Source organism: Molossus molossus, unplaced genomic scaffold, assembly GCF_014108415.1.
Source record: "Molossus molossus isolate mMolMol1 unplaced genomic scaffold, mMolMol1.p scaffold_m16_p_14, whole genome shotgun sequence".
In the NCBI taxonomy this organism is placed as follows: Eukaryota; Metazoa; Chordata; class Mammalia; order Chiroptera; family Molossidae; genus Molossus; species Molossus molossus.
This window is the reverse complement of record NW_023425349.1, coordinates 32536924-32560251: the sequence shown is the minus strand read 5'-3', so window position 1 is coordinate 32560251 and position 23328 is coordinate 32536924. Positions and strand designations below refer to the sequence as shown.

Here is a 23328-nt window from a genome sequence, read left to right as displayed (position 1 = left end):
GTCCAGGAAGGAGGAGAGGCTGGAGGCCAAGAGGTTCAGGTGGAGCCTTGAAAGAGGAGAGGAAAGAAGGGAAGTGGAGTCAACGAAAGATGCAGGAGTTGCCACTTACACCGATTCGCCTCCCTGGGCCTCATCAATTGCAGCTTTGCCCTGGGGCAAGGCCTGGTGCCGCGCTGGGGGCCCTGAGCATCTGTTAATGCAGCCTCTTGGGGCCCAGTTCAGGCCAGAGACTCATTTCTGAACAGTTTTAGCTGAATAAAGCCGTTCTGTGTTGCACCTGAGCTATTTGTCCCTCCTTGTCACAGTTCAGAGTTTTGGCCCCAATAGCGGCACATGAGAAAGTGATTTCCGGAGGTGGTTTATGGGACTTTTGCTGAAATAGTTGAGTGAACTTCACCTGCAGCCTGCAGGGAGCTGATCCATTCGTCCGAGCTCTGTGCTCCTCCTCGTCCTGTCCTGAAGCAGGGATGGGGCCTTGGTCCTCGTCCAGGCAGGAAATACCGATTGTCCTTCCAGCAATGTGCCTGAGCTCCCCCCCCCCCCGGGTCCTGCACGCTCAGTCACTCACAGCACATGGCAAGGACATGCCTCCTCCTCCAGGAAGCTGCCCAGATCTTCCTGAATGGTCCTGACTAATGGGGTACAGGGAGTGTGGAAGCCCAGCTTCATGGGGTCTCAACAACTCTGAGACATAACTACTCTTCAGAGACCTCTACAGAATCAGACTGAAGCCACCCTCTGCAGGACTCAGCCAGAAATGGGGTCACTTGTCGTCTCCTCCCCTCTCCTGCTTCCCGCTCCTTTCCCGGCTTGTTCTGGGAGCACCTCCCGAGTAAACCGCGTACACACATCGGAGCCTGCTGCTGGGAACCGGCCGGGACACAGCTTCACGCTTTTCCTTGTCTCACACCACCCTCCTCGGCAGCTCCGGTACAAACTAGAATGATGCCTGCCAGGCCCCCCACACCCTCCTTCTGCAGGGAATGTTCCTGGCCCCACCCTGACGTCCCTGGTTCCAGGCTGGGTCCCTGGGGGGCGGCACCTCCCGGTGGCTCTACACTCCGTCCAGTCAGCACCTGGACTGCTTCTGCCCCCAACTCGCAGCCTCCCTGGGTCTCCGTGGGCCCATGTGCATAATGGAGCCTGGGCTCTGCCTGTGTGAGCGGCGCTCCTGTAGTCCTGGGCCCCGGCTCCCGGCTCACCCTGACACATCCGAGAGGAGAGGAGCCCCTTGAAGGATGGACAGTGGTTGCCGCTCAGAGAACCAAATACTCTGTGGTGACAGCTCGTTACTAATCTCAGCCATGCCCTGGGGAGGACTAGGGAAGGGCTCTGGTCAAACCCCTGGCAGCAGTAACGTGCTCCGCCACGGGGAGCCCTAGAAACCTGACCGGTCATCTTCTCCTGGCCCCCACTCCGTGTCTGCATGCCAGCGGGGTCAGCCCCCTAACCCAGTTTTCCCACTTGAAAAATGGGGTTGGTATCGCCTTTGCAGGGGTTCACTCACAGAGAACACGTGGGCCGTGTGTGCCTCCTGGCAGTGTGCTGGGGCCTCAGGAAAGGCTTGGACCCTACCCTGTCCTTGCCCTGGTATGGCTGCTGGTTCATGGGCAAGATGGGCAAGGAAGGGGAGTGGGGGGTCAGAGGAGAAGGGGGTGTATATGGTGGGGACCATGTTAGCACCAAACCGGAGGCCTGCAGCCAGCATCCCAGGCACTAGGGCAGAAGCAGATGCTCCAGGAGCTGCCCTGCATCTGAGGCCGTGAGTGAACCACCAGCTGGGGATGTGGCTGTGGTCGGGGTCACGGGCAGTCATGGGTATTGTGGTCGAGTGCTTTGGTGTCACTTTGACCTGCGTTTGAGGCCCAGCTCAAACTTGGTGAGCTTGGCAGGTCCTTCACCTCTCTGAGCCTCAGCTTTTTCTGTTTCCAGGTGGGAACCCTCTCAGTGCCCGCTGAGGCCCGTGTGGTGGTGAAGGTCAGCGTGAAGCCCGACACAGAGCTGAGCTCAGTCTGAGTAGAGGTGGCTTCCGTGTCCCCGAGTCCCCCAGGCTGGGCCCTCTGTTCCCCAGAAGAGCAGGCCAAGGAGCCGAGAAAGGGGCAGGCAGCCTCCTGGGCTGGAAGGGCCATCGCAGGGCTGGGACAGTGAGGGTGATCGAGGCCCACGGCTGAGCTGGGGAAACTGGGAGGCCCCCCACCCCTCACTCTGCCCTGGGGAGTCCAGCTAGGCCTCTCTTCCTTCCTCGGGGAGGCCCTGGCCCCTAAGCCTGAGGCTCCACACACTCACCCCATCCCTGGGGACATACCTCACTGAGAACAAAAACTCAAACACGTTTCCCAGGGGCCTGGGCTGGCCAGTGGGGCCCAAATGGGCCCTCTGCTACTTTCTGTGGCCAGGGCTCAGCCCCTTGTGTGGGGGCATCAGCTTCCAGCTGCCATATGGGAGCCCGGGCCAGGGCCGGGATGGAAACCACATTGAGCCTAGCTTGGCGTACATCCCCCGGAAAGTTCTGTTTCCTCTCTGGACCTCGGTTTCCTTATCTGTGTAATGGGCGAGTAAGTGGTCTCTGAGGTCCCTTTGTAAGTCATTATAGCCATTGTGCTCTGTGGCCCAGAAAGGTGAAGGGAGCCCCGGCAGAGCTGAGACTGAGGCTCTCGGGCCATTAGGGTGAGCAGAGGGAGGACCCCAGGTAATGTGCTGTCAGGCCCGAAATTGTGAGGAGGAGCCAATACCTCAGGGCTATGGGGGTGCAGCCCCTAGCTTTCCAAAAATGCCCCATCAACATGCCTCCCCTCCAAGCACAAACCAGGGGCAGGCACTCCCATCGGGGAGGAGAGAAAAAGTCAGATGATCTAGATCAAATCTAGTTCTACTGCTTTTCAGCTGTGTGACCTTAGGCAAGTCACCTCCCCCATCTGTGCCTCAGTTTCCTCATCTGTAAAACGGGGGCCCTAATATCTACCTCTCTGGGCTTTGCAGGAATGAAAAGAGCTCCTGTGTGTGTAACGTGCTGGCGTGGATCAAACTCTCCATTTCCTTGGGGCCTCTTCCCCTCCTCCTATGTTATTACCTGGCCTCCTCATTTTCCAACGCCCCCCTCAGCTGCTTCTACTTCTCTTCCCTTTTGGCACATGCCGTGCTTTCCAGCCTCCAGACCTTTGCTTATGCTGTTCATCCTGCCAGACATGCCTTTTCTCCATCTGTCATTGCCACCATTCCAAATCTTATTGCCCATTTGCTCAGCAAACGCGCCTCCTCCAGGAAGCCTCTTCTCCACGGAGCTCTGTGCCCTAGACAAGAACGCAGATAACAGGGGCACCACAAGGGGCCGCTCTCTACCCACAGTGGCCTCCTCTCCCTTCAGCCTGGGTCAGACTCAAACTAGTGCATTTTCCTCCCCCACTCCACAGTACTTGAAAGTGCCCACTAGGTGGTGATGAAATGACATAGTCCCAGCGGGGATGAGCAGAAGGGCGGCCAACCCCTGCCTCATTCACTCATTTCTTCAAGAAATATTTACCGAGCACCTGCCATGTGCAAGATTGTAACCCAACTGTGGTAAACAAAGCAAGGTCCTGGGTCTCAGGGAGCTTATGTTCTAGTGGGAAAGGGAGTAAGAAAGGGGCAGACAAAAAAATAAGCAAATAAATAAAGCAAGAAAATCATGAGACAGAGGTGAAGTCTGCAAGAAAATGCTGGGCCTGCTTGCATCCAGACCTTTGAGGGAGCATTTCTTCAATGACTAGCAGGATCAATAATCGAAGCACGTCTTGAAGGATCTCAGAGACTGGCCAACTTGGAAGATTCCCTGGCTTCTTGCTATTCAGAGTACAGTCCGTGGGCCAGAGCGTCAGCCTCATGTAAAGGCTGATTGAGAATCGGGTACCTGCACTGGGCCCAGCTCTGGCTGGAGCTTCTCTATATGCTGCCTGCTGTTGCCCTTCCCCATGGCCTGGAGACAGCCGCACTCTCCCTGTCTGCCACCCTGCAGCTGCCTCCTGGCTGTTCGACCTTCAGGTGTCTCTGAACCACAAGCCAGGGCTGAGTCATTGTGTGCCTGAGTGGGGTGATGAGGGGCTAGGCTACGTCAGCCCCGGGGTGCTGTGGCGGGACCCTGGTCAAGAGGATCAAGGCTGGACTCTAGCCAGCTGGGGGAACAGTGGAGAAAAAAGTGAGGCAGGTCACTGGGTTGGCTCAGGCACTCGAGGTTCCGGTTCCAGAAGTTGGGAGTGGGGATCAGGCAGAAGCCCCATGACCAGAACAGATGCCCAAGGGCCAAGCAGACCCCTCAGCCAGGCTGCCCTAGGCCAAGACCCCTGAAGACTCCACACCCCTGACCAAGGGCAGGAGGGGTCCAGGGCCTGGAGCAGGGGCAAGCACCACAGTGGTGGGGAGTGGAGCCAGGCCCTGAGAGATCGCCAGCTTCCCCACTCTGCCCCTGGGAATGGCCCAGGGCAGAGTCCAAGCCCCAGGCAGAGGGCCAGTGTCGAGCTCAGCCAGCTGCCCAGCTGAGGACCTGGCTGACAGCTGGCATCAACCAGAGCTTCCAGGGAAGAAGCCTTCACCTGACTCCAGCCCAACCACCCTCTGACTACACTGCATGAAGGAGCCTGAAAGAACCCCTGGCTGAGCCCAGCCCACCTCCAGAGCCATGAGATGATAATAAAATGGTCATTGTTTCTTCAAGCCACCACGTTTTAGGGTCATTCTTTATGCAGTAACAGATAACTGATGTACTATATATGAGCAAACCGAGAAGCCATAAGAATAAAATGTTTCTGCATTAAAAATAATTAACAAAATCATAAGACAACAAAGCAGGGCAAAGACCATATTTGCAACTTATATTACAGATAAAGGGATAATGTCCTTATTGTATAAATAGTTCCTACTGATCACTAAAACAGATGCCTGGCTCATCCGAATAGGCAAAAGATTTCACAGTTTATAGTTGATAGGTGACATAGTTTATAGAAAAGGAAATAGCCTTTAAGTGAATAAAAAAGTGCTCAACTTGGCTAAAAAAAACTATATTAAAATTACAAGCCCTGGCCGGTTTGGCTCAGCGGTTGGAGTGTCGGCCTGCGGTACAGAGAGACCCGGGTTCGGTTCCCGCTAAGGGCATGTACCTTGGTTGCAGTTTGTCCCCGGCCCTGGTTGGTCGTGCGGGTGGCAGCCACTCGATGTGTCCCTTCACATCGATGTTTCTCTTCCTCTCTCTCCCTCCCGCTCTATCTGAACAAAAAAATGGAAAAATGTCCTCGGGTGAGGATAAAAAAAAAAAAAAAATTACAAGAAGATGCTATTAAAAAAATAATACACTGGAGAAATAAGTATTTTCATATGTTACTGTTAGGAGTATAAATTGAATAATTTCCATGAAAAGCATATTTATCAATATCTATCGAAATTTATAGTGCACATATTTTTTGACCCAGCAATTCTGCTTCTAGGAATTTATCTCACAGATGTATTTATACATGTGCAAATTGACATCTGCCAAAGACTCGTCATCGAGGCACTAAATTATACAAGGTGGAAACAGCCTTGGCCAGTGTGGCTCAGCGGTTAGAGCGTCAGCCTGACAACCAATGAGTCACGGGTTTGATTCCGGTCAAGGACAAGTGCCTCGGTTGCGGTTCATCCCCGGCCCTGGTCGGGGTTGTGTGGGAGGCGGCCAGTAGATGTGTCTCTCTCACATCGATGTCTCTCTCCCCCCGCCCCTCCCTCCCACTCTATCTGAAGATAAATAGAAAAATATCCTCCGGTGAGGATTAAAAATAAAATGAAAGGTGGAAATAATGTAAGTGTTCATTACTAGGGGACTCTTCCTTACTTCTGGTTCACACCCACAGTAAAACTGTCTGCATCAATGAAAAGAGGCACCACTATGTGTACTGATGTGGAATGATCTCTAAGATATACACACACATTAACACCTCTGGGAAAATGTGACTGCCTCTGGAAGAGGACCTGAGTAGCAGAAGATAGGGTTAGGAGAGAAATAATTTTCACCTTCTACCCTTGTGTATCTCGTGCATTTATTATATATTTCAAAAATAAAGAAAACACTCATTTAAAAATAGTACTTGAATAACTAGTTAACCATTTGGAAAAACGTTAAAGACAGCGCCACTTCAAATCATATGCACACAATGTTTCAAATGGATTCAAGATTTAAAAGTAAAAGTGAGCCCTGGCCGGTTTGGCTCAGCGGTTGGAGCATCAGCTGGTGGACCAGAGAGTCCTAGATTTGGTTCCCGCTAGGGGAACATACCGAAAAAAAAAAAAAAAAAGTGAAATGATAAAAGTCTCACAAAAGTTTCTTTTTTTACTGTCATTTTGAATTTTTGCATGCTCTAAATTTTAGTCCCTCTGCAGGAGCTGTGACCCTGACCTCAGCCAGTCGCCCGGGTGTCTTCCAGGCTGCCAGTTCCATGCTGATGACTGGAAGAGCAGCTCCAGCCCCACCTCCACTGACCTTCAGATCCTTGAACCATCTCCCTCCAAGGTTTCTCCACCTGAGCATCCCCCAGGCATCTGGAATTCAACTGCTGTGGAGCTGAACTCAGCCACCTTCTTCCCTACCCCCAACACCTGCACATCCCCCACAGCCACCTCCAAGAGCCCCCCAGGCCAATGCCTAAAAGCCATCCCTCACTTGTCCCCTTCATCTTCTGTTATGGATTGAATGTTTGTGTTCATCCCACCTTAAAAAATTCATTTGTTGCCCGGCCACTGTGGCTCAGTGGTTGAGCGTTGACCCATGTACCCAGAGGTCGCTGGTTCAATTCTTGGTCAGGGCACATGCCCAGTTGTGGGCCAAATCCCCAGTGGTGGGCATGCAGGAGGCAGCCAGTTGATGTTCTCTCTCATGGATGTTTGTCTTTCCCTTTCCCTTCCTCTCTCTCTAACATCAATAAAGAAAAAAAATTTTTTTAAATTCATATGTTAAAATCCTAGCCCTGAGTGTTAATGTATTAGTTAGGAGGGGCCTTTGGGAGGTAATTGGGTCACGAGGGTGTACCCCTCATGAATGAAGTTAGTGCCCTTATGAAAGAGGCTCCAGAGCTCCCGCACCCCTTTTCTCATGTGGGGACCCAGAGTGAAGATGGCCCTCTGCAAGCCAGGAAGAGGGTTGTCACATGGAACCAAATCTGCCAGCACGTCGATTTGGGACTTCCAAGTTCCCAGAACTGTGAGAAGTGTCTGTTGTTTATGCCACCCTGTCTATGGTGTTTTATTACAGCAAACTGAATGGGCTAAGACACCCTTCCCACTCCCAATGGCTTGCACAGTGGTTAAGGGCTTGGGTCTGAAGTCGGGGTGCCAGGCTTGAATCCAAGCTCTGCCTCTTACTAGCTGTGTGACTTTAATTAAGCAAAAAATTTCAACTGTCTTGTCCTCGGCTTCCTCATCTGTGAAGTGGGAAAAGTAATAGTATGTGCCTTATGTGGTGTTGAGATCTTAAACTATAGTGAGTATCGTTCATGGTTCTTAGGACAGTGCCTAGGACTTGCTAAATGCTCCATAGGTCTTAGCTACGTATTAATCAGATGATCAGTTTTACCTTGTGAAACCCATGTCAGACTTCTGGCACCTCTCCAGATTGAGTCCCTCCTCTCCCAACGCTTCACCTGACCCCTCCTCCAGGCCCTCAGCTGGCTCCATGTTCTACCTCCAGCCCATCACCCAGTAGTACCCAGAGCTCCAGCTGGCTGCTTTGACTTGGGGGAGGGGACCCATTGATGTATCATGCCCCCTTCTGCCCCTGGTGGACAAGCTTTCCCATGTGTGGGAGGAGCTGCACTCAGGTGTCAGCCCTGATTAGCAGAGGTTAGAGTCACAGGGCCACGCTGTCTCCTAGAGGGCCTGGCCTGGGGACAGAAAAACACCTCATTGTGTCAGTGTTTGAAGTATTTCAGAAAGTGTCCCTGAGGTGTCCTAGCAGTGCAGATAATGGTTTGTGGGTGAGATATTTATTAATGTTACTTAAGAGAGGGAGCCGGCAGCGTGGTGCACTGGCAAGAGATCCAGGTGTCCTGGGCAACAGCTCTGGCCTCTCCTGAGACTTGCTGTGTGGCCATAAGCTGGAGATGCCTCCTATCTACACCTGTCACTGGGTCTGGAAGGGGCAGAATAGATTCAGACAAAATGAGCAGAGAAGAGACCACCAGGCAGGGCTTTTGCCCTCTGGGTGCTCCCAGGCCTGGAAGCAAGTACATGAACAACCCCAGGCAGAGGTAAAGGCAACAGAGCTGAGGGACAGCCCTGGGCCCTTTCACTTGTCCTGAGATGGCCTCAGCACCTGTGTCGCTGACCTATACCTGGCCCTGGAGCATCAGCGTGTGAGTTTCCTGGGATGTGTTACTAGTTGTTAAGTACCCACTAGGTGTGTCACATGCTGTTGTAAGCACTTTACATAGTTCATCTTTTCAATGAGCCCTGATGCAGGCAGGCACTACCCATTTTAGAAAGGAGGAAACGGAGCCACACAGACTTGTCATTGGTACACGGCAGAGCTGGGATTTAAACCCAGGCAATCTGGGTCCAGAGCCTGAGCTCCTCACCTCTCTACACCACGGCCTCTGTGTTTGATGAACACCTAACAGAGCCCTGGATCCATGCAAATGTTGTTTGTTTAAAAATCACAGTAACTCTCAAAGGCAAGTGCTCATAACCCCATTTTGTAGCTGAAGAAACTGAGGCTTGTGAAGATGATGTGAACTGACCAGGACCACACAGCTTGTAAATGGACCAAGATTCAAACCCAGTTCCATCTGACTGCAAACTCCTGGTCTGCCCATGACCCCACAAGGCCCCATCCAGCGCCTTGGCCCTTGCCCTATACATGACCTGCCAGTCAGCAGGTGTCAAGCAAGCTGGGTGGCCCATGACCAATTAAATCCCCCTCACAACTGTGGGCTTCATATGGGGAGGGAATTGCACCAGATGTTAGAGGTCATTCCTGGATTCAGACTGCCCTGGGCCACCTCCTGTGCTTACACAATAGGCCAGGCTCAGAGCTCAGTCCCTGTGACCAAAGGCCCCTGCCTGGAACAGTGTGACTATGATGGACACACCTAGCAAGGATGGTGAGGGCACTCGAACCCTGGGAACGGGGATGGTCCCTGACTGCATCCCCTTCCTGGAATACAGACAAACTGACAGCCGTAGGCACCTGACAAGCATCCCCACTCACTCACACAGGACTCAGGGTCTCTTTACCCTCTCTAGCCTCCAAGACGCCCCTGTCAGTCCTGGAGCTTGAGGCAGGGGGTGCTCATAGAAAGGTCCTGGGGGCCAAGGGCCAAGGCGACAGCCTGGCTGCATCACCCCAGAACCGGTCCCAGTTCCAGTAAGGCTTGATCGCATACCACAACTGCACAGGCGCACACTCGGTGCCTCACAGTGACCCCTACCCAAAGACCCACTGACACTGCCTGACCGCGCACTGACAGACCCACACCCCCGCTAGGGGCCAAGCTGCGCCCCGCCCACACCCCGCCTCGGGCCCGCCCATCCCGAGGCCCCGCCCCACGCTGCGTCCCGCTTCCGGCCGGCGGGTCCGTGTCTGTGTCTTGCGGCAGCGGGTGAGGCCAGTTGGATGAGGCCAGTGCGACTCATGAAGGTGTTCGTCACCCGCAGGATCCCCCCAGAGGGCAGGGCAGCGCTCGCCCAGGCCGCAGAGTAAGAGCCCGGCTCCGTGCGCCAGCCTCTGTCCCTCGGGCGCGGGTCTGGGGTGGTGTCGGGGAAGGGGCTGCAGAACCCCGGGCACCCCTCCGGGACTCGGGCACCCTCGCACACAGGGTGACTCGGCGTCTGCGAGAGTTACTTTGGGGGCGCCTGGGGCTGCGCTCGGGTGGGCTGGGGGCGGCCTCCAGAGGCCCTCGTTATTTTGGGTGGGGAGAACCGGGCGGTCCTAGGGGCCCGAGGGAGCCGTAATCATGCGCTTGTGCCTTGGCCGGACTTTCCGACCTATGCCAGTCCGGGCCGGTCTTGGAGTTGTGGGGAGGCTTCGAGCTCTCTCCAGGCCCAGGGGGTGACGCTTGGACCTGCACCGCCCCGGGCGCTTGCAGTGGGGGTGAGGGGAAGGGCTGGCTGGAACCCTTCCCAGTGAGGGGCCTGTGGGGCGGGAAAACCGCTCATGATGCAAGGTCCAGGCTGTTAATCCTTTACCCTCCAAGGTCAGGAACCTTGGCAATCACTGATCTGGTCCTTTGGACAGTTGGCCGGGACTGGTGACACTTTTTTTTTTTAAATGTTTCCATTGATTTTTTTTGAGAGAAAGAGGAAGGGAAGGAGAGAGCTATCCATGTGAGAGAGAAACATCCATCGGCTGCCTCTTGTACGCCCCCTACTGGGGATCGAGCCCACAACCTGTGCAGGTACCCTGACCGGGAATAGAACTGAGACCTCTCAGTCCATGGGATGATGCTCAATCCACTGAGCCACACAGGCCGGGCTGGTGACACTTCTTAAATTGAACCTTGCATGCTAACCTTGCCAAGTGCTTCATATGCATAAACTTTTACTCCTTGCAACACTTTGAAGTTGTGCTATAATTCCCATTTTACAGATGAGAAAACAGGCTGTGAGAGGTTAAGTATTTTGTCCAAAGTCACACAACTCTGCATGTGGCAGGGCTGGGATTTGAATTCAGCTCTGACTGCAGTCTGAACAATGCATTATCCAGGTCTGCACTGCCTACGTCAGACAGGAGAAGGTGGTACGCAGCCTCAGAAACCAGTGCCAGGGGAAAATGAGATTTGTTCATTTTGTTCAGTGCAACAAAAGCTTTGCTGAGGACCTGTCATGTACCCAGCACTGAGGGGGAGAAAGGAAAGGCAGAAACAATGGCAGCAGGGGTGGCTCACACTGCTGTAGCATGGCACCACACTCAGGGGGATGAAAGGTGTCTGTGCCAGGTGCTACAGCAGGGTGTTCTGGGAGGTGCCAGCAGCTGTCCAGTGTCAGGCACTTGTAGATGCTCCATATGTGTTGGCTGCAGTGAATTGAATGGCCAGGGCTGGGAGACTGGGCAGCACCCTTGGGAAACGTGCCAGAGCCCAAACCATCCCTCCATGTTGCATTGCTTTGGTCATGTCCTTTCTGGCAAAGTCCAAGTATGAGTTTTCCATTTCATGGACTCACAGGACAGGACAGGCACTTGGACATGGAATCCAATCCCATTTGATGCAGGAATCTCCACCCAACCCTTGCTCCCACTGGCCTTGCCAACAATTGGCCACCTGGGACCAGGGATCTCACTACCTCTGAAGGTGAAAAAACTTCCTTGTGTGGAGCTGAGAGCTGTCCCCAAGACTCTCCTTTCAGGTTAGGCTCTTCTCTGCTCTGTGACAGCTTTTTACCTTCAGCCACTGTCTCAGAACAATTCTGAAATTGCCCATACATGACCCTGACTCCCCTCAGCCAGTTTCAGGCTGTCTGAGGCCAGAGCAAGCAGAAGGCAATGTTTCTACCCTGAGAGGGGGGCTGCAGATATGCTGGGGGGACTTTGGGAGCCTGGGAGCATCTGCAGGGCTCCCCTGTTTCTGAGTGGTGTTTCCTTTGCCTCCAGCTGTGAGGTGGAGGAGTGGGATTCAGACGAGCCCATCCCCAGCAAGGAGCTGGAGCGAGGCGTGGCTGGGGCGCACGGCCTGCTTTGCCTCCTCACTGAACGTGTGGACAAAAGGCTCCTGGATACCGCAGGTGTGTGTACTGGGCAGGTCTGGGGAGGATTCCAGGGGTGTGGGGCACATCAACCTGCTGCTGCTGGTTCCCCAAGCAGGTGTGCAGTGGCCTCTCTGGGTCCTGAGGCACTGGCAGTAGTCGGCCAGAGGAGCAGTTGTGTGCGGTTCCATCTGGAACACGCATTGCCTCTCTCCTGCCTGTGAACCCCAGGAGGGAGACCTTAGGAGGGAAAAGACCATTTGTGGAGGTAGCAGGGTGTGGGGGACAGCATTCCAAGGCCCGGGGCCCTTGTCCAACCCCGCCACAGCCTTGCTCTATGACCTCCAGCGAGGACCTGCCCCCCTCGGGACCCATCTAGAACATGTGGGAGGGTTTGAATCCTGGGAGAAAAATAAAAACAATGCTTTTTCTGTACAACAGGAGCCAATCTCAAAGTCATCAGCACACTGTCTGTGGGCGTCGACCACTTGGCTTTGGATGAAATCAAGAAGCGGTAATTGTAGCTTGGGTTCTGGAGTGTGAGGGGTGACTAGCAGATGTAGGAACAAGAGCTGGGTCTTTATCTGCTTTTATTTCATATTCCTAACCATTCAGCGAGAAAGGGAAGTAGCTGATGATAAAATCTGTTTATATGTTCACAAGTCAGTTAAAATAAGCCTAAGAGGTTAGAAACAAGAGGGAAATATGTGGCCAAGTAGCACCCTTTCATAGTCATTATCTTTTTTTTTTTTTTTTTTTAACAAGGAGAAAAATTTTTTTTTTCTTTCTGTTTGTTGTATCTATATGAGAAGATGGATTAGCCAAACTTATTGTGATCTTCATTTTACAATATACATATCAAACTATTACGCTGTACACCTTAAGTCATTATCTTTTTTGACACCCCCCTGCCCCACAATAACCCCTTGAAATAGAAAGGCAAGTATTATTATTTCTCTCTTTAGATGCGGAATAGGTTAAGTAGTAACTTGTTCCCAGACTTTGGACCCTGATCTCCCATCTTCATGTCCTTCCCAAAGTAGGGGATAATCGAAATGGAATAAGCGCTGACCATTCCTGAGTGCTCATTTACAGCTCTGAGCTTCCGGATGGGCAGTTCAAAGAGGGAACAAAGCAGCATCAAGGAAATGTCTCAGTCATAGAAATTGGTGAAGGTGCTTGAGGCCAGTGTTACCACCAGATGTTTGATTTGTAGCGGAATCCGTGTGGGCTACACCCCAGATGTTCTGACAGACGCCACTGCGGAACTTGCTGTCTCCCTGCTGCTCACCACCTGTCGCCGGCTCCCGGAGGCCATTGAGGAAGTGAAGAAGTGAGTGAACACTTGGTGGAAAAGTTAGTTCTGCTTAGCAGCTGACTCCTGAGCACCCAATGTCACCCTGGCCCAGATGTGATCCCTGTCCATCTAGTGAGGGGGGATAGACTAAGCCAAAATACTAAAGTGCAGGGCAGAGCTGAAATAAACGGGCATGAAGGCACATCGTGAGGCAAGAGGATAGGGGAGGTGAGGTGGGGGAGGCGCGTGGACCAGGGAAAGCTTCGTGGCAGAAGTAGCAGGGGCCGTCCTCCGAGTGCTCAGAGAGCAGGCCCACCATTCCTCACTCCCAGTGCAAAATACAAAAGCTCTGAAAACTGATGTTTGTTTCATAAATTGTTTGGCAGCAAAATTTGACTGGAACTAACACCGGGCTTCTTATAGTTTAATTTCTCCCAGTCAGTGTGAACATTCGTGTTACTACAGATACACCAGGGGTTGGATACAGTGTGCCGCCCTGCACGCTGCTGAGGGTGTTATGTAGAATATAGCATGTGCACCAGACTACCTTTCTGAAATCTGAAAAATTCTGAAATCTCCCCTGAGGGTTTCAGACCAGGGATCTGGGTCTGTATCCCCAGAGTTGGGGAGGGCATTACAGGTGCAGGGAGTAGCCCAAGCCAATGCAGGCCCTCAGAGGACGTGGACCAGGAGCGCGGCTCTGGGCAGAGATGTGACGAGGGCAGAGCTGGACGGTATCCTGGGGCTGATTAGACAGTGATGAAAATCCCACCCACCCTTCTATCTAGGGAGTCTATACTTTCAATGGAGGTGACTAACTCAAGACAGGCTCCGTTCCCCTGTCCATCCAGGGCAGCGGGGTGGGCCTGTGGCTTTATGTGTTGTTGGTTCCCTGGGGCACTGAGAATACTGGTTTTGTAATCCCGGATCCTGAGCTGCAACCTGCTGCTCCCAACTCTGCCCTGACTGTGTGACCTCAGGCAGGTCACCCTTTCTGGTTTTAATTTCTCCATCTGTTAAATGGGATGAGAACTTTCAAGGCCCTTCCGAGCCCTTGGGGGAGTCATCCCTGCTGCTTGTCCACAGTGCTGAGCGGCTGTGGGGGTGGCTCATGCCACTCTCAGTCCTTTGCCCTGGAGGGCAGGGCCTATCCCTTGGAACATAGCCCCTGCCCAGGGGTGCTGGGTCTGTGAGTTCGCCATGGCCTTCGTCTCTGCCCGAGGCCAGGGCCTCTCACTCTCCCCCTCTCCCCCTGCAGTGGCGGCTGGACCTCCTGGAAGCCCCTGTGGATGTGTGGCTACGGCCTCACGAAGAGCACCGTGGGTATCATCGGGCTGGGGCGCATAGGTGAGGCCCTGACCTGCCCTCTTGCCCACCTGGCTCACATGGTTTGGTTCGAGTCTCTGGCACCACATGCCTGGAAACTGACATTCCTTCTTTGGAAAGGGTTGCCATACCTGCAGGATGTCAGTACACTTTGCATGCCCTGGGGATCTCTCTAATGAGAAGACACAGCCTCATAACATTCAGGCAAAAAGAAAAGCACAGGAGTTCCTGAAGAACTATGTCAGGGGTGGGAACCTTTTTTCTGTCAAGGGCCATTTGGATATTTATAACATCACTCATGGACCATACGACATTATCAACTTAAAGAACAGCCTGCTCTATCTGGTCAGGCTCATTTGGTGAGGCGTGTGATGCTAGCTGGTAGATTTCACGGGCTGGACGTTCCCCACCGGTGCACTGGGTGATGGAAGCAGGGTTCTTCATGACTGAGCTCCATGCAGAGCAGACGGAAGGGGTGCTGGCTGGGTGGGGGCCCACAGGAGGGGTTTACTGTGGGGGAGTCCTTGCTCCCCAAAGCCTGGGTTCTGGGAGGCATTTGACTTACAAAGCCTTAACTCAGGAACCAGCGGGTCCTGTGGGCAGAGCTCACCTGTGATTCTGCAGATGGACAGAGCTGTTTTTCTTCCATTGGCCCCCACTTGGAGAAGCCTGGCAGAAAGGCTCGGCCAGGCAGCTGTCTGTGGCTTTCTGGCATCCTGCTTGTTGCAGATGAGAGAGGATGGAAAGTGTGGATAATTTGGCCGGCTGGCAGCCCTGCCTCGTACACTAGAGAGTTGCTTGGAGAAACTCACTGGCTTTGGGGCACGTGCTGAGTCTGAAAACCCACGGCCCAGCCTGCCTGAGGAGCAGCACCTGTGGAAAGGTCTTACAGATGTGAGGCAGGTTGGCAGTGGCACCAGAAGTCAGCTGAGGTTGGGCTTCATCAACAGAAGCAGAGGGTTCAGAAGGAGGAAGGGGACTGTTTGGTCAGACCTCTCCTGGGATGCCAGGTCAGCTCTCAGGAAGGTTAGCAAATGGACCTCCAGATGGCTGGGACCATGTGAGGACAGCGTAAGTCACAGAGGAGCTGTAGTCCCTGCAGCTCTCTGAAGGGCTGTCCCATGGACCCCTAGGGCAGTGTGGGAGGCAGGAGCTGTGCTGATAAAAGGATCTGCCCCCGGGGCTCCCTGTCCCAGATGCTGGTGCTGCCCCTGCCCTCTGGGGTTTGAGAGCAAGCCATGCCTGACTCCTTCTCTTTAGGCCAGGCCATTGCTCGCCGGCTGAAACCGTTCGGTGTCCAGAGATTTCTGTACACAGGGCGCCAGCCCAGGCCTCAGGAAGCAGCAGAATTCCAGGCAGAGTTTGGTGAGTAAAACCCTGATTTTCACAGAGCCCCGTCTGTGCTCGGTGAGAGGGTTTTCCCTCTTTTCCGTGACTGCAGCATCGGCAGGCAGAAGGCAGGAAACCCAGGCATGTCAGGGCTGCAGTGTCCCTCAGGTGTGATTTAATGTACCTGCCTCTGGACACAGGCCCCTCAGGGAGCACAGACTTATCCAGGCCCGCAGTGGCTCTCTCAGTGCCACAGGGCTGTCCAGGTCTGCCCTTCAGAGTCCCTTGTCACCATTGCACATAGCATGGGCAGAGCAGCAGGGATGATGACAGAGCTAAGGAACTGTTGGGAACTTTCACTCAGTTTCCTTAAACTGCTGAGTATTACTTGCCCCAGCCTGTGCCCAGGTGGATCCAGCCCCCCGGCAGGGTGCACAGCTTGGTGTGTGGAGAGCAGATTGGATTCCAGCCGTTCCGCACCCTTTGGCACACAGGGCCCTGCAGTCCGTGAAAGCCAGAGTGGCCCAGATCCCTCTAGTGTGACCTTGAACCAGCTCCTGCCCTTCTCTGGCCTTAATTTCCCCATCTGTTAGACCAGGGGCTGGATGAATGGTGTAATGCACCACGCTCCCAGAACGTGGTGTATTAGAAATGAGGCCTTCAGGAAGCATCTTGGGAGTTTGTATGAGTGGGAGGAGGAGGGAAGGACTTGCTCTCCTGACCTCTTGCTGTCGGTAACCTGGAGCTCAGCATCTGATGGAGCCCTCCCCTCCCCCAGTGTCCACCTCGCAGCTGGCCGCTGAGTCTGATTTCATCGTGGTGGCCTGCTCCTTAACGCCTGCGACCAAGGGGCTCTGCAACAAGGACTTCTTCCAGCAGATGAAGAAAACAGCTGTGCTTGTCAACATTAGCAGGTATCCTGGGGCCACCAGTCATCCCTGGGTCACTGGGCAAGCCTAGAGAGGGGCTGTCCTGTTGCTGTAAGCTGAGGTTTTTCTTCCCTGTGGGTTGCTGAAGAGACGTCAGGCTGAGCTTGCCACTCTCAGTAACCACCCAGCCAGCCGACTCAAAGAAAGTACAGGCCGTGAGCGAGTGCCCCAGCTGGGAGGGAGACCCCGGAGCGTAGGGCCTGGACTGTCTGGTTCCCAGCAGTGCCCAGCCTTGCTCAGGGCCAGGCACATCATAGCGTTGGTTCAAGGAGTGAAGACATGGCATCGAGCTCCCGGGTATCCTCGGGCCGCCCCTGTTCTTCTGTACCACAGAGTTGGACTTAACTGTATAGCCCTTCAGAGGCCCCCCTTCCATTGCACTGAGCCTGGTCTGTCAGTGTGCGTCAGTGACAGCTTGAACTTTCATGCTTCTGGGAAGGCAGACCCAAAACTCAAGTTGTCTTGGTTCCTCAAAATGTCCCCAAGGTGCCTTTAGGCCACTGTGCATGTGATAGGGGCAGACCTTTCCTCCCTGCCTCTCCAAACCCCTCCTAGTCGGTGCCCTTTGAACCTGCTTTAATCAGTCTGGAGGCAAACAAAGGTGAGGGAAGGGGTTGGGTGAGGTCACTGCCCCCCATCCCCCAGCAGGGCTCTCCAGGTGCCTGTCATTATTAATGTTTAATTCCAAAGGAGATGGCCTGGAGGTGGAGTAAACACAGGGCTCACACTGATGGCTGACAGTGTCAGCTCCCATTTACTGAGCACTCACACTGACCCAGGGCTGTGCAGGCTGCGGTTCCTTATTGTCGCTCAAGTATTTAGTGCGCAGTATGAAGTCTCTAGCACATTAGTTCGTTCCTTCCATGGTTCAGGCACAAGAAGGAAGGCAGCGAACTCGGATGGATGTGGTTAGGTGGATCACGTCTCAGCCCTTGGTTAGGCAGGTGACTGATGGCAGGCTGCAGGGGTTCTTAGTGGGGTGCAACCAGATCAGAAACACCTGGAAGGGACCTTGTTCATTCAATAGTGCATGTCAGTAAGCTGTAATCCTCCCAGCGCCCCTGGGAGTTAGGTTCCCCCTATATTACAGAGTATGAACCTGAGACACAGATCATTTGAGACACTTGCCTGAGGTCACATAGCTAGAAATTGGCCGAGCTGGAGTTCTCTGTTGGTAAGACCTTTGTTACTATACAGACATACCATACGTAAGGACTGTAAGACTGACTGCTCCGGAAGTCAGAACCAGGTCCGTGGGAGACGCATTCAGTGTGTTGTTCCGCCCTAAAGGCAGCCTCAGTGCCGGAGCTTCAGGGCACCCACACCAGCGCTGTCATTCCCAGGGGAGACGTGGTAAACCAGGACGACCTGTACCAGGCCTTGGCCAGCGGTCAGATTGCAGCTGCTGGACTGGATGTGACGACCCCTGAACCACTGCCTAAGAACCACCCTCTGCTGACCCTGAAGAACTGTGGTAAGAATTGCATTTTCCAAAGCAGTCATCAGCTGCCTCATAGGACCACAGTGGTTAGAGGTGGTCTGGAGCCGCTGTGTGTGAAGCTACCTGAGCAGTACCGAGCACAAAGGGACACCCAGGGACCATAAATGTTTTGCTGTTAGTGGCACTGGTACATAACAACACAGGGGAGGGGCCTCCCGAGCGTGCTCACCTGGGTCTGTGTCCCTAAAGGAGTGAATGGAGGTAGGGGTGAGTGGATTTGTTTAGAAAGAGTGGGTTGCAGACTGGGTGTCTCATCCATAGCTAGTCATGAGTAAAACCCATTACTATAAATTGCTGTTATCAGTTCAAGTATAAGTCACAGGTGAAATTTTAATACCGGTATCTGTAACCTGTGCCAGTAATTAAGCCGTTGTCTCTTGGCTCCAAATGTATCCCTGGGTCTTCTGCCCTGTGGTTAAGGGCTGGTTCTCTCGTTTCCATCGGGCCCCGTCTGTGGGTGCCAGGCAGGCAGCAGGCTGGAGGCAGCAGTACTTGGCTCCCTCATGCCTTCCCATCTGTGAGCAGCATGCAGCAACACTTCTTCACCAGCAGCAGCTGTTCCTCCCGTAGTGGCCAGGGAATTTGGTTCGCAGTTTTCCCAACACTTGGTTAACCATTGTGCCCCTCAGACAAGCCACAGCCAGTCAGTGCACCGGCTGCAGAGGTCCGAGTTGTGGCTCCACAGGGGCCCTTCCCTCAGTCTTCTCCGTGTTAACCCCACCTTCCCCTAGTGCTAGGGAAGCACGTGCTTCTTCTGAGGTACCTAAGGACAGTGATTCTTAAGCCGTTAGGTTCCTCAGTCACCTGGAAGGACTGATCAAACACAGGGTGCTGGGCTCCCAAGGGTTTCTGCTTCAATGGGTCTAACTTGCTCCCCCACCAATGCTGCTGGGCCTGGACCACACTTTGAGAACTACTGCCTTCATGTTCTGTTTGGCTTCCTATTACCGAGTTAACAACTTTATACCTAGTTAACGGTTCTTTATATTCTCTCTGTTCAGGTAGCTGGTGTGGTTTCTGTCTCCACACCAATATGTAACTGTGAATGGTAAGGGCTCAGGTTGTCTGGGCTGGTCTCTGTGCTTTGTTTATGTTCTGGATGGAAACCCAAAGAAAAGGTCCTTCGCTGCCTTCCCCACAATGAATGCCCCCATTATTGTAGCCCTTGGAAACTACTGTCCCCACCCCCATGCCAGCTGGAAAGGAACACTCGCTGTGCTGGCAGGCCTGTGTCCACAGCCGGGAAAACTGTCCCCATCCCCCCAAGGCCCAGGAGTCAGCTCAGTGCCCTTCAAAAGGCACTCTTTGGGAATAATCGAACTCACTCGCTCTGTTGTGCCGTCTGTCCAGCGTTTTATCATTATTTCTGTAGACCTTCGGCACCACTTTCAGGGGCACAGGGTATGGATGAGCAGTTAGATTGGCACCAGTGACTAGCTGGTAGCTGAAGGGCTGGGTTGTAGGTAAGCTCCAAGTCCCCTTTTAAGCCAGTATTCTTGTATTTAGGATACTTATCCCTTGTCATCCTTGCGTCTGGGTGTCAGTAACCTGGGTTCCCTTTACTCTTACTATGACCCTCAGCCTCAGGGAACTGGAATGCTGAGTGACAGGAGGGAAGGCAAATCAAGGAATATCGAGGCAGACTCTTCATTCTTCTCACTGGCAAGCCATGGCCATGAAAGGGCCCACTTTAAGGCTCTTGACCCCTCTTCTTACCTCCTTCTCTTCCTCTCCTTTCCAGTGATCCTGCCTCACATTGGCAGTGCCACTCATGGGACCCGAAACACCATGTCCTTGTTGGCAGCCAACAACTTGCTGGCTGGCTTGAGAGGGCAGCCAATGCCCAGTGAACTCAAGCTGTAGCCAGACAGGAGACACGGAGGGCCAGGCAGTCAGTGCCCAGCCACTGTCAGATGCGCCAGGCTTGATTCGGACCCACAGGACCGGAGCCAAGAAGTCTGACCGGTAGATGTACTTGCTACTTTTGTGGTTGGAAACATCTGTGCTAAAAATGTGTAATTGTATTAAAGAATTCTCTGAGACCATGTTGGCCTGTAACTGGGGGGAGCTAATGACAAGAGCATCTGCTTTACCTTCCCTAAGTCAGGGCATCTAGTGACCTGCAAGTTCAGCTTCCCACCTCTGTCCTTACCCAGGCATTTTAATTATTAGAACCTGTCCAAACCACCCTACCCCTCTCATCCTCTGCACCGAGTCCTTCAAGTGTCTGTCACTGAGAACGGGACAGCCATAGCCCACTGGTGACCATGGCACTTGACTCTACTACCTAGACTCTTGGGGCAAATTAAACATACTCGGCAAAGAGAACCAGGGAATAATTGGAAGTAGGTTAATTTTTATTTTTAAATTAGTTTCAGCACCATCATACTTTGCCTCCCTTTGTCTATCTCGTCCTCATCTGCCAGGTGGATGCCCTTTTTCATTTATTTATTTATTGTTAATCCTCACCTGAGGGTATTTTTCCATTGATTTTTAGAGTGGGTGGGGGTGTGGGGGGTGTGTGTGTGTGTGTGTGAATGTGAGACACATCAGTTGGTTGCCTCCTGCAAGATCCTGACCGGGGTGGGGATCACACCTGCAACCCAGGCACGTGCCCTTGACTAGGAATCAAACCTGTGACCCTGTGACCCTTTGGTCTCCGGGCCGATGCTCTAACCACTGAACCAAAGTGGCCAGGGCAGATGCCCTTTTTTTTTCTTTTTTTTTCCTCACCCGAGGATATTTTTCCATTTTTTGTACAGATAGAATGGGAGGGAGAGAGAGGAAGGGAGAGAGAGTGAGAAACATCGACGTGAAGGGACACATCGAGTGGCTGCCACCCGCACGACCAACCAGGGCCGGGGACAAACTGCAACCGAAGTACGTGCCCTTAGCGGGAACCGAACCCGGGTCTCTCCGGACCGCAGGCCGACGCTCTAACCGCTGAGCCAAACTGGCCAGGGCCAGATGCCCTTTTTTAAATCACCACCTCACTGCTCCCCAAGGCCAGGCCACCAGCACTGCCAAAATCCTAGTCCTGCTGGAGTAGTAGTTTCCAGCTCTTCCGTGCAGCCAAGCCAAACTGGCAAATGGAGTTTTCAGTCTGGCAGGCAGGTAAGGGAGCAGCAGAAAGCATAAGATTAAGAAATAAAACCGGGTGGGCTGAGAACAAAACCTCACAAATGCTAATGGCTCAAAGGCAAAAAGAGTGCAGGTAAGGCAGAAGGGACTAAATTGAGGGGAATAATCAATAATTGTTATTGAAAGCATTAGAGTATTTTCTAGAAGACATGGTTTAAAAAAAAAGCTGCCTTGGTCAAAGCAGCGTTAGCAGAGAAAGCAATACTACTTCCGCTTTTTTGCTTTAATCTTAATAACCTAAGCGTATAAAAAGAACACATATTTAGTTAGAAGCATGAATGTGACAAATTTTTTATTTCAAAATCTCAAATTTTGACCAGCATAGCACCAACATGGGTGCCCTGATAGAACTTCATTATTTGATCACCAGAAATTATTATGCCAGGCTATAATTAAGGCTAACCAATCAAAATCCAGGTACCCAATACCAGTTATAATTCAGGTACAAACTACGGATCTTCGGACCCCTGGGACTGGTTTTCCAGGGAACCTCTGAATTATCTTTTAAGCGCTACAGCTTGTATGAGGGCACTGGCCTGCAAGCTTGCTTCTCTCACATAGAAACTGATTGACTAAGAGGTAGATGAGCAATTCCAGATTCCATCCAGCAGAGGAAAGGCAGGGCTCCAGCCACTGTACTGGAAATAGGCCCCCAAACAAAGTCCACTTAAGCCTGAGATGAGGTGAGGGGGCAGCCTCCTGGCATCACCTCCTCAAGATGGAAAGGAAGGAGGGCTGCCATAGCTCTTCCCAGTGTCACTGGTTCTTCTCCTCGGGCCCAGGCAGGGCCTCTTGTCCATGCTGACCCACCTGCTTCCCAAGTTTAATCTCATAAGACACTGGTCACCACATTGTGTAGAGGGGTGATGTAGAACCTCCTCACATCAAGTTAGAACACAACTGCTAATAATTAGTCACACACACAACTAAATTTCACAGGTGACCCCATGTCCTCCAGTGGTCGCTTTCCCACATCTGCTGGAAAGGAGAGGAATCTCAGAGTTTTCCTTTCCTCCCTGGGAATCTGTTCACAGGAGATGCTAAGCCCAACTATGAACATTATGAGTTTATCCACAGACAGGCATGTAACTGCACACACTAGATTAAGAGGAAAACACACACTGACTGTTGTTTTAGCTACACATACTTAGCTTTCTAAACACAAGAACTGAAAGATTTCTCTCAATTATGCACAATGGTTGGTGTCTAAAAAAGCTGTATAAAAAATGAACTAATGTTCATGCATGAATTAAACTGACTTCATGAGCTCCACAGAGACACGTTAACTTGTGCTATTTTCCTGGAAGCACGTAAGCCAGGGCTCAGCCTGACACATGTGCCACCAACAGCCCTGATAGCACAGGGTTTGAAGACCACTAGATGGCTGGGAAAGTGAGGCAGTGGGCCCCAAAGAGGCCCTGGACAGTGACGCAAATGTCTCTTCCAACAGTCTCAGATGCTACTTGGTGACTTCTATGTTCTGGGCTACCCAACACTCTTAGAAAGTCTGGAAAATATCCGTAAACACTGCTACGTTTGGATTTCAAACATGCAGTGTTGGACTGGGGCAACAACAAAAGTTCACATTCTACACTTTAAAACTATAGTATATAACAGTAATAAAACCCAAGGTTTTTGGTTAGTTTGTAATTGAAAACAGCAGTCTAGGCCTGGGAGTGAAGCAATATAGGGTGTGCGAGTGTGATGAAGCGAAGCAGAGACAGGTGTGCGTGTCACTGGGTGAGATGTGTCAGGTTGGACTGGCCCCGAAGTCTCGATGGAGCAAAGGATAAATGCGCTATGAAAGATCCCACAAAACAGGACTCCACATCATCAGAACAAAGACAAATACTAGCTCTTTTCTGACTTCCAAACATGGAACTGTAACATATGTATACATGTTGGTTAAAATACTGCTAAAACAGCACACACAGAAACAGTACCTTACTTGTCACTCCCTACCAAGTACATACTCCATTTACAACCTTGTTTTTAAAACCAGGAAAAATTGATAAAACATCTATCCAACAGTGATGTTTTCAAAAGTATATACACCTAACAGCCCAGAGAATGCTCACTCTGGACCCAGTGTCAGCACCATCAAAGTGCAGTGTCTGTGACTGCAAATCAGA

The 23328-nt window shown here is 52.4% G+C and overlaps 1 protein-coding gene across 1 annotated transcript; it reads left to right on the top strand.

Annotated features, from left to right (window-relative positions):
• Positions 1 to 9564: 9564 nt before the first annotated feature.
• On the top strand, positions 9565 to 20097 carry GRHPR (glyoxylate and hydroxypyruvate reductase). The gene is made up of 9 exons (XM_036261000.1): positions 9565 to 9690; positions 11582 to 11712; positions 12115 to 12187; positions 12890 to 13006; positions 14229 to 14317; positions 15557 to 15661; positions 16404 to 16539; positions 17898 to 18028; positions 19797 to 20097. The coding sequence occupies exons 1-9, from the start codon at positions 9608 to 9610 to the stop codon at positions 19916 to 19918; spliced, it is 987 nt and encodes a 328-aa protein (XP_036116893.1). The 5' UTR covers positions 9565 to 9607; the 3' UTR covers positions 19919 to 20097.
• Positions 20098 to 23328: the final 3231 nt, after the last annotated feature.

Coding starts and splice junctions, on each gene's coding strand:
- GRHPR (XM_036261000.1), top strand. CDS start 9,608: ATGAGGCCAGTGCGACTCATGAAGGTGTTCGTCACCCGCAGGATCCCC. Junction 9,691..11,581: donor GCGCTCGCCCAGGCCGCAGA/GTAAGAGCCCGG, acceptor CTTTGCCTCCAG/CTGTGAGGTGGAGGAGTGGG. Junction 12,188..12,889: donor TTGGATGAAATCAAGAAGCG/GTAATTGTAGCT, acceptor TTTGATTTGTAG/CGGAATCCGTGTGGGCTACA.